The 12,694-nt window shown below is 43.4% G+C and overlaps 2 protein-coding genes across 5 annotated transcripts in view; one reads left to right on the plus strand and one right to left on the minus strand.

The window, feature by feature from the left end:
- The window catches only part of LOC139568316 (pre-B-cell leukemia transcription factor 1-like), a 32,684-nt gene extending 26,765 nt beyond the window's left edge, over positions 1–5,919 (plus strand). Inside the window, exons 6-8 of one of the 2 annotated variants that reach the window (XM_071390074.1) lie at positions 2,042–2,198; positions 4,259–4,345; positions 5,008–5,919. In XM_071390074.1, coding sequence (XP_071246175.1) covers positions 2,042–2,198; positions 4,259–4,302 — 201 coding nt within the window. In that variant the 3' untranslated portion in view covers positions 4,303–4,345; positions 5,008–5,919. Of the gene's footprint in view, positions 1–2,041; positions 2,199–2,532; positions 2,773–4,258; positions 4,346–5,007 lie in introns of those variants that run through there. The other variant, XM_071390073.1, reaches the window with a different exon arrangement.
- A 2,740-nt stretch (positions 5,920–8,659) lies between these two features.
- LOC139568317 (putative nuclease HARBI1) lies at positions 8,660–12,379 on the minus strand. 3 transcript variants are annotated; one of them, XR_011673577.1, is made up of 9 exons: positions 11,644–12,379; positions 11,380–11,556; positions 11,228–11,289; positions 11,059–11,145; positions 10,688–10,971; positions 10,573–10,608; positions 9,920–10,474; positions 9,527–9,638; positions 8,660–9,432 (listed from the first exon to the last, which is right to left on the minus strand). XR_011673577.1 is itself a non-coding variant. In XM_071390075.1 (8 exons), exons 6-8 carry the CDS (start codon positions 9,986–9,988, stop codon positions 9,062–9,064), a joined length of 552 nt encoding a protein of 183 aa, XP_071246176.1. In that variant the 5' UTR covers positions 9,989–10,608; positions 10,688–10,971; positions 11,059–11,145; positions 11,228–11,289; positions 11,380–11,556; positions 11,644–12,379; the 3' UTR covers positions 8,660–9,061. The 3 variants fall into 3 exon arrangements, 1 of the variants encoding a protein (XP_071246176.1); XR_011673576.1 differs by having other exon boundaries at positions 10,573–10,971; XM_071390075.1 differs by having other exon boundaries at positions 9,920–10,608.
- Between the last annotated feature and the right edge of the window lie 315 nt (positions 12,380–12,694).

A 12,694-nucleotide genomic window follows, 5' to 3' on the forward strand; every position in this document is an offset into this window, starting at 1 on the left:
AGTGCGCGCTAACCGAGGGGGCCAGGTGCACGGTGTTTCCTCCGACACATTGGTGCGGCTGGCGGCGCGCTGTGTTAAGAAGCAGTGCGGCTTGGTTGGGTTGTGTTTCAGAGGACGCATGGCTTTCGACCTTCGTCTCTCCCGAGCCCGTACGGGAGTTGTAGCGATGAGACAAGATAGTAATTACTAGCGATTGGATACCACGAAAATTGGGGAGAAAAGGGGGTAAATTATTATTTTTTACTTAAAAAAAAGGGTCACAGAAGTATCACGGGCGAGATCTGAACCCTGGTCTCCCATGGGAGAAACCAACGTCTTGACCGTTGGTTATAGGAGGTATTAATACTACTGTTAATAATATGGTAGAGGGTTATAGGAGGTAGGATCTGAACCCTGGTCTCCCATGGGAGAAACCAACGTCTTGACTGTTAGCCCAAGAGGAAATTCCCCCTTGGTGACAATGCTTTTGAAGTCGCAGGCATTGCTACCTCATCACGAGAATGTGAGCCCGGCTCATTTCCGCTACATAAGGGTCAAACTGGGGTCACACAGGGGTGACAGGGGTCACTGTCTGAGGTCAGGGTAGGGGGTTATAGGAGGTATTAATACTGCTGTTCATATTGTCACTACTGTTGCTATTAGTGCTCATGTTTACTTTGACAATATAAATGGCTAATTTTCCATGTCAACTAAGTCAATTCAATTACAGGGTAGATGGGAGACCACCAAAGTGCACTACTTTTGACCATAGCCACGTTAGGCTTACTGTATCAGGAATAGGTTGTTATCTGAACGTTTCCCCATGAGGTGAGAAGAATAGAATGTGATTAATGTCTTAAAGTTCCCAGAAACACGCTCTAGCACCTGCATGCACTTGATTCAGACTTAACTAGGTCTTAGTTATCACTTGATTCAGACTTGACTAGGTCTTAGTTATCACTTGATTCAGACTTGACTAGGTCTTAGTTATCACTTTATTCAGACTTGACTAGGTCTTAGTTATCACTTGATTCAGACTTGACTAGGTATTAGTTATCACTTGATTCAGACTTAACTAGGTATTAGTTATCACTTTATTCAGACTTGACTAGGTCTTAGTTATCACTTGATTCAGACTTGACTAGGTATTAGTTATCACTTGATTCAGACTTAACTAGGTATTAGTTATCACTTTATTCAGACTTGACTAGGTCTTAGTTATCACTTAATTCAGACTTGACTAGGTATTAGTTATCACTTGATTCAGACTTGACTAGGTCTTAGTTATCACTTGATTCAGACTTGACTAGGTCTTAGTTATCACTTGATTCAGACTTGACTAGGTCTTAGTTATCACTTGATTCAGACTTGACTACGTCTTAGTTATCACTTGATTCAGACTTGACAAGGTATTAGTTATCACTTTATTCAGACTTGACTAGGTATTAGTTATCACTTGATTCAGATTAGTAGATCATTTTCATTTTTCCTAATACTGAGTTCTCTCTCCCCCTTCTGTCCCTCCCCCATCCCTCCCACCCTGTCCCTCCTTCTCCTTCACCCCCCCTCCCTCTCTCTCCCTGCCCCCTACTTCCCTCTCTCTCTCTCTCTCTCTCTCTCTCTCTCTCTCTCTCTCTCTCTCTCTCTCTCTCTCTCTCTCTCTCTCTCTCCCTCCCACCCTGTCCCTCCTTCTCCTTCACCCCCCCTCCCTCTCTCTCCCTGCCCCCTACTTCTCTCTCTCTCTCTCTCTCTCTCTCTCTCTCTCTCTCTCTCTCTCTCTCTCTCTCTCTCTCTCTCTCTCTCTCTCTCACCCTGTCCCTCCTTCTCCTTCACCCCCCCTCCCTCTCTCTCCCTGCCCCCTACTTCTCTCTCTCTCTCTCTCTCTCTCTCTCTCTCTCTCTCTCTCTCTCTCTCTCTCTCTCTCCCTCTCTCTCTCTCTCTCTCTCTCTCTCTCTCTCTCTCTCTCTCTCTCTCTCTCTCTCTCTCTCTCTCTCTCTCTCTCTCTCTCTCTCTCCCTCCCCTGCTCTCTCTCCCTCCCTGACCCCCCCTACTTTTTTCTCAGGTGTCTAACTGGTTTGGTAACAAGAGGATCAGGTACAAGAAGAACATAGGGAAGTTCCAGGAGGAAGCTAACCTGTATGCTGTGAAAACAGCTGTAGATGCAGCCAGTGTCTCCTCACAGGCCAGCCAGGCCAACTCCCCCGCCACGCCTAACTCAGGTACACACACTCGGACATCACACACGCGCACGTACGCGCCAGTATCACTCACACTCGGACATCACACACATTTGGACATCAAACACACTCCGGCACTCACACATCACACACACACAGTCGTAGACCACGTGGGGGTGCATTTATCGCACTCGCTCGCATACAAACACACACAGCAGCACCACCAAGACCAGCCACATCTTTTTCACACAATTACTTCTCCCATAGTCTCCCTTCTAACAAAGTTTAAACCCGCCTCTTATTACCCGCCCCACCAATCACCCGCTCCCTGCCACAAAAGCCTCTCTCCTGATTGGCTGGTTATGACATTCCGCAGGCTCGCCAGGGTCGAACAGTCGGCCCAACACAGGCCACGCCCACCCCGGTTTACACCCAACCAATGGGGAGGGGTTATTTCTCAGCCCACCTCTGCAGCCTCAGGTAGGCCTGCAGTAAGACCCCCTCATCCCCCTCCCCAAAATGGTTCCCCTGTTAGAGCTGCTTGTTCCTCTCTCCTGCCCCCCCTCAATCTCCCCAAACTGCCACCTGTATTCCCGGTGGTATCTTTGATACCCCTTAGTATCAGCTACCAACCCCCCAGCCCCTATAGAGCCCCTCTTACCCCTGTTCAGTTGTACCTTAGTATCAGCTACCAACCCCCCAGTATCAGCTACCAACCCCCCAGCCCCTATAGAGCCCCTCTTACCCCTGTTCAGTTGTACCTTAGTATCAGCTACCAACCCCCCAGCCCCTATAGAGCCCCTCTTACCCCTGTTCAGTTGTACCTTTTAGCCCCCTGTTGGAACTTTGTGTTCCTCTCTTGGAACCCTCTGTCTGTGTGTGTGTGTGTGTGTGTGTGTGTGTGTGTGTGTGTGTGTGTGTGTGTGTGTGTGTGTGTGTGTGTGTGTGTGTGTGTGTGTGTGTGTGTGTGTGTGTGTGTGTGTGTGTGTGTGTGTGTGTGTGTGTGTGTGTGTGTGTGTGTGTGTGTGTGTGTGTGTGTATTAGTGTGTGTGTGTATTAGTGTGTGTGTATTAGTGTGTGTGTATTAGTGTGTGTGTGTGTGTATTAGTGTTTGAGTATGCAGTGTTAATGTGCTTGTAACAGTGTGCAACAGTCTGTGTGTTAGTGTGTGTACCAGTTTGTGTATAAATATAGCATTAGTGTGTGTATAAAGTTAGTATTAGTGTATGTATCAGTGTGTGTATAAATGTAGTATTAGTGTGTATAAATGTAGCATTAGTCTGTGTACCAGTTTGTGTATAAATGTAGTATTAGTGTGTGTACCAGTGTGTGTATAAATGTAGTATTAGTGTGTATAAATGTAGTATTAGTGTGTGTACCAGTTTGTGTATAAATGTAGTATTAGTGTGTGTATAAATGTAGTATTAGTGTTTGAGTATGCAGTGTTAATGTGCTTGTAACAGTGTGCAACAGTCTGTGTGTTAGTGTGTGTACCAGTTTGTGTATAAATATAGCATTAGTGTGTGTATAAAGTTAGTATTAGTGTATGTATCAGTGTGTGTATAAATGTAGTATTAGTGTGTATAAATGTAGCATTAGTCTGTGTACCAGTTTGTGTATAAATGTAGTATTAGTGTGTGTACCAGTGTGTGTATAAATGTAGTATTAGTGTGTATAAATGTAGTATTAGTGTGTGTACCAGTTTGTGTATAAATGTAGTATTAGTGTGTGTATAAATGTAGTATTAGTGTGTACCAGTGTGTGTATAGATGTAGTATTAGTCTGTGTACCAGTTTGTGTATAAATTTAGTATTAGTGTGTGTACCAGTGTGTGTATAAATGTAGTATTAGTGTGTATAAATGTAGTATTAGTGTGTGTACCAGTTTGTGTATAAATGTAGTATTAGTGTGTGTATAAATGTAGTATTAGTCTGTACCAGTGTGTGTATAAATGTAGTATTAGTGTGTACCAGTGTGTGTATAAATGTAGTGTTAGTGTGTATAAATGTACTATTAGTGTGTACCAGTGTGTGTATAAATGTAGTATTAGTCTACATGTAGTATTAGTGTGTAAAGCGCCCCCTGCTGGCCTGTTCCTCCAGGTGGATACCCAGCACCGTGCTACACTCCTGACGGGATGTTATGAGGAGCTGCCTGGAGGAACTCTGTTTCCTCCCCACTGTCTCCATGTGAGTATCTATGGTAACACTGTTTACCACCACTGTTTTCATGTGGGTATCTATGGTAACACTCTGTTTACCACCACTGTCTTCATGTGAGTATCTATGGTAACACTCTGTTTACCACCACTGTCTTCATGTCAGTATCTATGGTAACACTGTTTACCACCACTGTCTTCATGTGAGTATCTATGGTAACACTCTGTTTACCACCACTGTCTTCATGTCAGTATCTATGGTAACACTCTGTTTACCACCACTGTCTTCATGTCAGTATCTATGGTAACACTCTATTTACCACCACTGTCTCCATGTCAGTATCTATGGTAACACTCTGTTTACCACCACTGTCTTCATGTGAGTATCTATGGTAATACTCTGTGTATAATTTATGTGAGTATCTATGGTAACACTCTGTTTCCCACCACTGTCTTCATGTGAGTATCTATGGTAATACTCTGTGTATAATTTATGTGAGTATCTATGGTAACACTCTGTTTCCCACCACTGTCTGCCAGTTTTTTAAACTGAGATCTTGTAGGTGGGAGACCAACTCATGTGAACACCTTCAATTGATGTCTTTTATCAAATCTTTTTCCCTCCCTCTTTTCATCTCCCTCTCTCCTTCTCTTTCTCTCTCCCTCCTCGCTTCCCTTTCTCTCTCTCTCCAGGTTGATAGTGGATGGCAGGACAGCACCGATCCCCCCTCCCTCACCTCCCCTCACGGGGCACCGGGCAGCGTGCACTCGGACACCTCAAACTGAGACACACACTCACCCCAAACGCCCCCCACCCCTCTACCCTTCAAATTCCACTTCCTCCACCCTCACACAGCCACCCCTCTACCCACCCAATCACTCACCTGTATCTCAAACTAACCCAAGTCCCAATCCCTCTCCTGTATCTCAAACTAACCCATTTCCCAAATATGCCCCCCCACATATCAGTCGTACCTCAAACTGAGACAACTTCCCCCTGCTTTACCTGTACCTGAGCATCACTCTCCCCCTCCACTCCCGATGCACCATAACCCCTAGCTCTTCCCTCCTCTCTTCCGACTCCTCTCCCCCCTCCCTCTCTATCCCTCCTCCCCCTCCTCTCTATCCCTCCTCCCCCCTCCTCTCCCTCCCTCCTCTATCCCTCTCTCCCTCCTCTCCCTCCCTCCATTGTCTGACATCAGTCTTTTTCTTTATTTTTATAACCACTTATTTTTCTCTCGTTTAAAAAAAGAAGATAATTTAGTCACATGTAGTTTTTTTTCCTAATACTGTTTCACAAAGACGCACCAGCCGCGTGTGTTGGAGCCTGACGTGGACGCATCATGTTACTCAAAAAGAAGAAGAATAATAATAATAATTAAAAAATGAATAACAAGAAAAATAAAGAAAAAAAAATCTACTGTTTCTCGTCTTCCATGCATGTAGTCCCTTTTAGGTGTTTAGCAACGATTGTATTTTTCCTTTTACTTTTTAGACTTTTTAAAAAACAAACAGTTGCTACAGAGACAAAATGTACACAACGGAAAGTTCTAAATGGCAGAAAATAACCAAAAATGAATAAATACATTGTATGTCAATTATTAAGCTCTGTCTGCTGTCTCATTTTATTATGGAGGGTTGGACGATCAATATACACTGCATACACTATATATACAAAAGGATGTGGACAACCCTTAAAATGAGTGGATTCGGCTATTTCAACCACACCCGTTGCTGACAGGTGTATAAAATCGAGCAGACAGCCATGCAATCTTTATAGACAAACATTTGCAGTTGAATGGCCTTACTGAAGAGCTCAGTGACTTTCAACGTGGCACCGTCATAGGATGCCACCTTTCCAACAAATCAGTTCATCAAATTCCCTGCTAGAGCTGCCCTGGTCAACTGTAAGTGCTGTTGTTGTGAAGTGGAAACGTCTCAGAGCAACAACGGCTCAGCTGTGAAGTGGTAAGCCACACTAGCTCACAGAACGGGACCGCCGAGTGCTGAAGCGCATAGCGCGTATAAATCGTTTGTCCTCGGTTGCAACACTCTACCGAGTTCCAAACTGCCTCTGGAAGCAACGTTGGCATAAGAACTGTGTGATGAATCACGCTTCCCCATCTGGCAGTCCGACGGACAAATCTGGGTTTGGAGAACGCTACCTGCCACAATGCATAGCGCCAACTGTAAAGTTTGGTGGGGGAGGAAAAATGGTCTGAGGATGTTTTTCATGGTTCGGGCCCCTTAGTTCCAGTGAAGGGAAATCTTAATGCTAAAATTACGTTCTAGACGATTCTGTGCTTCCAGCTTTGTGGCAACAGTTCGGGGAAAGCTCTTTCCTGTTTCAGCATAACAATGCCCCCGTGCACAAAGCGAGACCCATGCAGAAATGGTTTGTTGAGATCGGTGTGGAAGAACATGATTGGCCTGCACAGAGCCCTGACATCAACCCCATCAAACACCTTTGGGATGAATTGGAACGCAGACTGCGAGCCAGGCCTAATCGCCCAACATCAGTACCCAACCTCACTAATGCTCTTGTGGCTGAATGTAAGTAAGTCCCCGCAGCAATGTTCCAACATCTAGTGGACAGCCTTCCCAGGAGAGCGGAGGCTGTTATAGCAGCGAAGAGGGGACCAACTCATTATTAATGCCCATGATTTTGTGATGAGATGTTGGACGAGCAGGTGTCCACATACCTTTGGTCATCTAGTGTACATAATAAGAAAATGTAGATTAATTAATTAATTACTACCAATATATTAACAATACAAACGCTAGCCTATGCTGTATGTCACAGTAGAAGTATCATGTCACAGTAGAAGATCATTCAAATATCAGTCGTTGATCTTGTAATCTGCAAACATAAATTCATTGGTATCATCGACCATCCATCAACAGTTTTTATGTAAAAAAAATATGACATTTACATTTTTTTTTTAAGTTGAAGTGTAGATACCATTATATAAGCCTCTGCACTATATACAGATATAAAAATGTTTGTGTCACAACATTAAAACAGTCCCTTGTAGTCAGCTGCCAGTGTACCAGAGTAGCACAGCCAAGTTGTTTGATAGAAGATATTCTCACAGTGATGTCACCTTGTATGTTGACATATGTAAACAAGTTCCCTGTTGTGTGTGATGATGCCATCTTGCTGAGTCTACATTAAATACTTGTAATTGAAGACATTCAAAATGTTTATGGTTTTGTAGATTGTGCCAATACACTGACTTCCTGTTAGCAGTTTGTGCCATGGCTGTGTCGAGGTGTATGGGTGTCTCTGTAGTGGGAGACTGCACCTTATTGAGGTGAATATATCTACATTAATGTATTTCTATTGCTATATCAGAGCACGTGGCTATGTACACTATATCTAGTAACTAATGTTTTATTTCTCGTGTTTAGGATTCAAAAAATAAAATACACGATTGTTTTCGCTGCAATAATCAGACATTAAATTAAGGAACTCTTAACTAAATCTCCCGGTGAAGACAGGAAATTATATTTACCCGCTCTAGCGCCATCTTGTGGTGTAACTGGATAAAAAATATAACTTGTTTACACTTGTTAAAGGTCCCGAACAGTCATTCTGAGTCTGTAAAATAGCATTTTGAGTAACCAGGGGCCTGTTGCACAAAACTAGGATAAGGGATTAAGCCAGGATATCTTGGTGATCCTGGCTCAATTGATCCGTAATCCGGTTGCACTAAAGATGGATAGGGGGCAGGAGGATATGTTATGGTATAAATTACCATGGAGATTTATTCTGTGGAGCTAGCCTGCTCCAGACCAGGCTAAATTCCAGGATCTATTTAATCTCATCCCTAATGTCAGTCAGCAGTCACCACAAATGGAAACCAATAGTTATTTCACTGCTCACTATACATTGTTATCACATATAACTAGACCCACTGTTATTATTTAAACGTTTGTGATCATTAATTTCAATGATTTTGGATAAAAAATGATTTTTAGATGATGTTGCTATCATTAGATAATTTACAGTTTCCCATAGACTATAAGGCTATATATAAAATGATAGAATATTAGGGCCACAGAGGGGAAAAAAACACAAGTCATAATATTGTAACCAGTTGTTTTAAAGGAGGACAGTTGTTAAAATGACAGATGTGGGGCATTTCGTGAAATTGTACTTCAGTATGGTTTCATAAACAAAGACATGCTGATGTGCCAGAATATTAAGTATCACATTGTCATAAGTATCAAAACAATATGTAGCTTTTCTGCAGAAAGAACCAGCCTCATAAATTTATGACTTTATCCTTTTTCTTCAGTGTGGCCCTAGTACTCTGTCATATAAACAAATACACATTCCATATGAATATAAAAACACAATGTGTAACATTATGTTCCTTTATTGAATAAGGACAAAACAAAGCAGGTAAACCATCAGCTCCTTTCGAAACTGAAGTCACAGTGACTCTACAAGATGGAAAGCACAGAATCCAAGCATATTATACAAAATGATACATACACATTCAAAGGTCTGTATATAACACACCCTGCATGTCTGCACACTAAAATAAATGCAGGACAAATCCATACACATCAACAGAACAGACAAATGAATGGATGCAGTAGCCTCCCTGCAGCCTTGTATTACACACAGTATACCGCACAAACATCATAAGAGGCCAAATTCGTCAAAAAACGAACCCAAAAAAACCCAAATTCCTCTGCCACCGCAGGACATATTTAACCAAAATTGAAAGCACACATACTAACTAAAATAATTCAACACATATTGGTCCCTCAGCAGCCGACCACTGTCGTCATCAGGGAAGATTGCCGGATTGTCCCAGTCCATGGCTGGTGGCACTCTGGGGGCCCTCTCCTTCCTCAGGCAGGCCACATTGTGGAGGACAGCACAAGCCACAGTAATATCACATGCCCTAACAGGGCTGACCCTTAATTTGTGAAGGCAGTGAAAGCGTGCCTTCAGGAGGCCAAAGGTCATTTCAACTCTGGCCCTGGTCCTGGCATGGGCATGGTTGTAGGCCTGCTGTGCTTCCTGGGGGTCTGTGAAAGGTGTCAGGAGAAAAGGCTGGCAGCCATACCCCCTGTCTCCCAGCAACACACCAGAGAATTCACCTGTCAACACAAAATCTCATCATTACTACCTCATAAACACAGTGATATTCTTGACACAGCCATGATGGTTATAAATAGGGGTTGTGTGGCTTACCTTGTGATAGGCACTGATAGATTTCAGAGGCCCGAAAGATTCTGGAGTCATGGACTGAGCCAGGCCATTTTGCCACAACATTGCTGATCACACAGTCAGCATTGCAGACCATCTGAAATCATAAGATGAGGAATATTACACCAATCAATGCACATCACTGGCAATGCAGAGTGTTCGTCAATGGACAATATCAAAAAGTTATGTTCACCTGAACATTAATGCTGTGAAAGGATTTCCTATTCACAAAATCGGCCTCATGGGCACCTGAGGGGGCTTTTATCCTTATGTGTGTGCAGTCCACTGCACCAATGACATTGGGGAAACCTGTCACACAAAGTAATGAGTATCCTACTATGTGTTAACAGTTGTCCTGTAATTTGTAGATCCTCTTACCTGCAATCCTATAGAACTCCTCTTTGATGTCACAGAGTCTTCTGTGGCCAGGGAAGGAGATGAAGACATCTGCTAATGCTTTGATAGCCAGACACACACTCCTTATTGTGCGGCAAATTGTGGCCTTGTTCAGCTGTTCTGCATCCCCCACTGAGTACAGGAAGGCTCCACTAGCAAAAAAGCGCAAGGCCACACAAACCATTTGCTCCACACTCAGTGCATGGCTCCGTGCAGTGCGGTGCTTAATCCTGGGACCCAGTAGTCTGCATAGATACCTGATGCCATCTGCAGAAAACCTGTATCTTTCATATAGATGGTCATCAGGGAAGGCCAGTGGGTCCAACCGGTCCCTGAAGACCCTTTCTCGCCTGAAGGCTCTCCTCAGCACAAGTGCTTCTTCATCCACCACATCTCGCACGAATGGGCATGCCATTGTCAGAGCAGAAAGGAACACACAATTTTGGGCCTTCATATAGGCTAGTGGCCACACCTGGTGCTGGGGGGGTGGGCAAAAGAGGGCGATGCCTTATAACGATGACTTGGTTGTACTGATTGCTGGGAAAATAAAAAAAAACTTAGAAAGATGCCACCGTCCTGTGTGCTCACAATAAGAGCTCATATGTCATGGCTCACTTGACTTTACGAGAATATACCTAATTTTTATTTTGAGCTGTGTCATCTTCTTGGAGCTGGGGGAGGAAAGAAAAATAATGATTAATACATTTGTGTTACAGTTAGCATACAGTGTACATTGAAGGCATATCTCACCTCCCTCTCAAGTTTTTTTATTTCAAGGTCCAGTTTCCTAATTGTCCTCTTTTTTATTTCGGACTCCAGTGCAAGATTTTCCATCTTTTTCTTCTTGTACTGAATGTCTATGTCTGCCAGTTCTATTTGGCGCCAGAGGTGGTTGCCATACAACTTTCTGATAGCTTGTGAGCTCTGTGAACACAATACAATTAGCGCAGCTGGAATTTGGCAGGATGTGGTGTCCTTTTATTAATACGCACTATGTTGCCAGGCTGGTTTTCCCACTGTATAGCATCTGGGTCCTGTAAAAGAAATTAGATTTTTTGATTTTGATGAGGACTCCTCACCATTGTAGAGTAAATAGTACTTTCACAGTCTTAACATGATACCTCATGCCTTCTGGAATCCAGAGAGATGGTCTCCTCCTCATCATCGTCTCCATCATGTGCTGTTGCTGCTGCACTGGGGCCTTCACCCTATCACATTTAATCGGATTCATATTGAAGCTAGTAGACAAGACATGCCAGGCCTACAGTATGCCTTTGATGGAGTACTCACTGGATCAGCATCGTCTGGTGCTTGTGCTGGTGGCTCTAACAGGAACACAGTGCTGCCAGACACTGCAAGGCAATAGGTAAACCAAAGTCAGACAGTCCAAATTGATTCAATATGAATGTGGTTGTATCCCATGTAGAGATGGAAGGACATACCTTGAATGAAGCGGGTGGCATCTTGGGAGGAACCTATGCTCGTCTCTTTCCCCCCAGGGATCCCCTCTAAGACGGGCCTGCCTTTATTTAGCTCCAAGGCCATGTCCTCTGCTGGGGTAAGGTCAGCCTTTGGTGACCCACCACCCGTGCCTTGTCTGTGGGTATTCTTTTTCACTGCTAAAACAGTACAGACAATGTGTGAGCAGGCACCTTCTGGGTACAATATATGCTTGTGCTTTGTTAAATATTAGTCAGGGACCATACCATTCTGCAGAATGTTCTTGTATTTGATTTTGACCTGCTGCCATGTCCGTTTTGGCCCGTTCATATTTAATCTACACACACACACACACACATTTAATGGAGTCACACTGCAAAAAATTACTTGGTATTTTTGTCTTGTTTTCAGTAAAAATATCAAAAAATTTATCATAGCTTTATACAGTGTGATGGAGTTACTTTACACAATTTCACTCATATCTGCAGTGCATTTCAATTAAAAATTTAACCGTTTCATAATTACAGTACAACTGCATTTTTGGAGATGTGAATTAAATATTTGAATTGTAATTGTGATGTTTCAGCGGAGCGGTGAGTGTGTAATTGTGCACTACTTACGCATTCAGGCGGTCTGCAATACTTTGCCACGCTTTTTCTCTTTGCTTTATCACTGTGGCGGTGTTGCCTTTCTTCTTAATTATATCTTTTACCTCCTCGTATGCCTCCATGAGGATTTGTGCTTCCGACGGGGAAAAGTACGCGGCTCTAGTTGCCATGGTAAATCAGTTAATCTGTGATCTGTGGCGGGGTCTATTTGAGTGAGCCGTGAGCGCGCACCTATCCAGGATTGGTTTCACCTGGCTTAATGAATCCGTGTCTGCTCATCCTGGCTTGGTCTTTGTGCAACCAATTAAGCCTGGACGCACATGTTTTGGCTTCATTGAGCTCAGCTGAGTCATTTATCCCGGATGTCTTAATTCTACTTTTGTGCAACAGGCCCCAGGTGTCCATCCAACCATTTCATGCGGATTAATTACCTGATGCATGAAAGATAGTCACGACCGGGCTGACGGAAACAGGAAATGCTCGTACACTGATAAATGCCGACAGACAATACGTTCTTTCGACATGGCGGGCTCTTTTTGTGTAGGTAAAATTAATTGTGAGAATTGGCGGTGGAAAACGCCTTTATGCGCAAATATTGATATAATAACCATCTTATCAAGGTAAACTTGTAGTCACGCGATATGTTGTGTGGTCCTTCCATTATGACTCGGGAAAGCATGCATTTTATTAGGCTTCAAATTAAATAAAG

Source organism: Salvelinus alpinus, chromosome 2 (assembly GCF_045679555.1).
Source record: "Salvelinus alpinus chromosome 2, SLU_Salpinus.1, whole genome shotgun sequence".
Taxonomy (NCBI): Eukaryota; Metazoa; Chordata; class Actinopteri; order Salmoniformes; family Salmonidae; genus Salvelinus; species Salvelinus alpinus.

Bases quoted from the DNA above. Each gene is read 5' to 3' on its own strand.
- LOC139568317 (XM_071390075.1), bottom strand. From the start codon at position 9,988: ATGTCTTCATCTCCTTCCCTGGCCACAGAAGACTCTGTGACATCAAAG. The intron at 9,639-9,919 runs GTAAGAGGATCT...TTATGATTTCAG, and splicing joins GGAGTTCTATAGGATTGCAG to ATGGTCTGCAATGCTGACTG. The intron at 9,433-9,526 runs GTAAGCCACACA...TTGTGTTGACAG, and splicing joins CTATCAGTGCCTATCACAAG to GTGAATTCTCTGGTGTGTTG.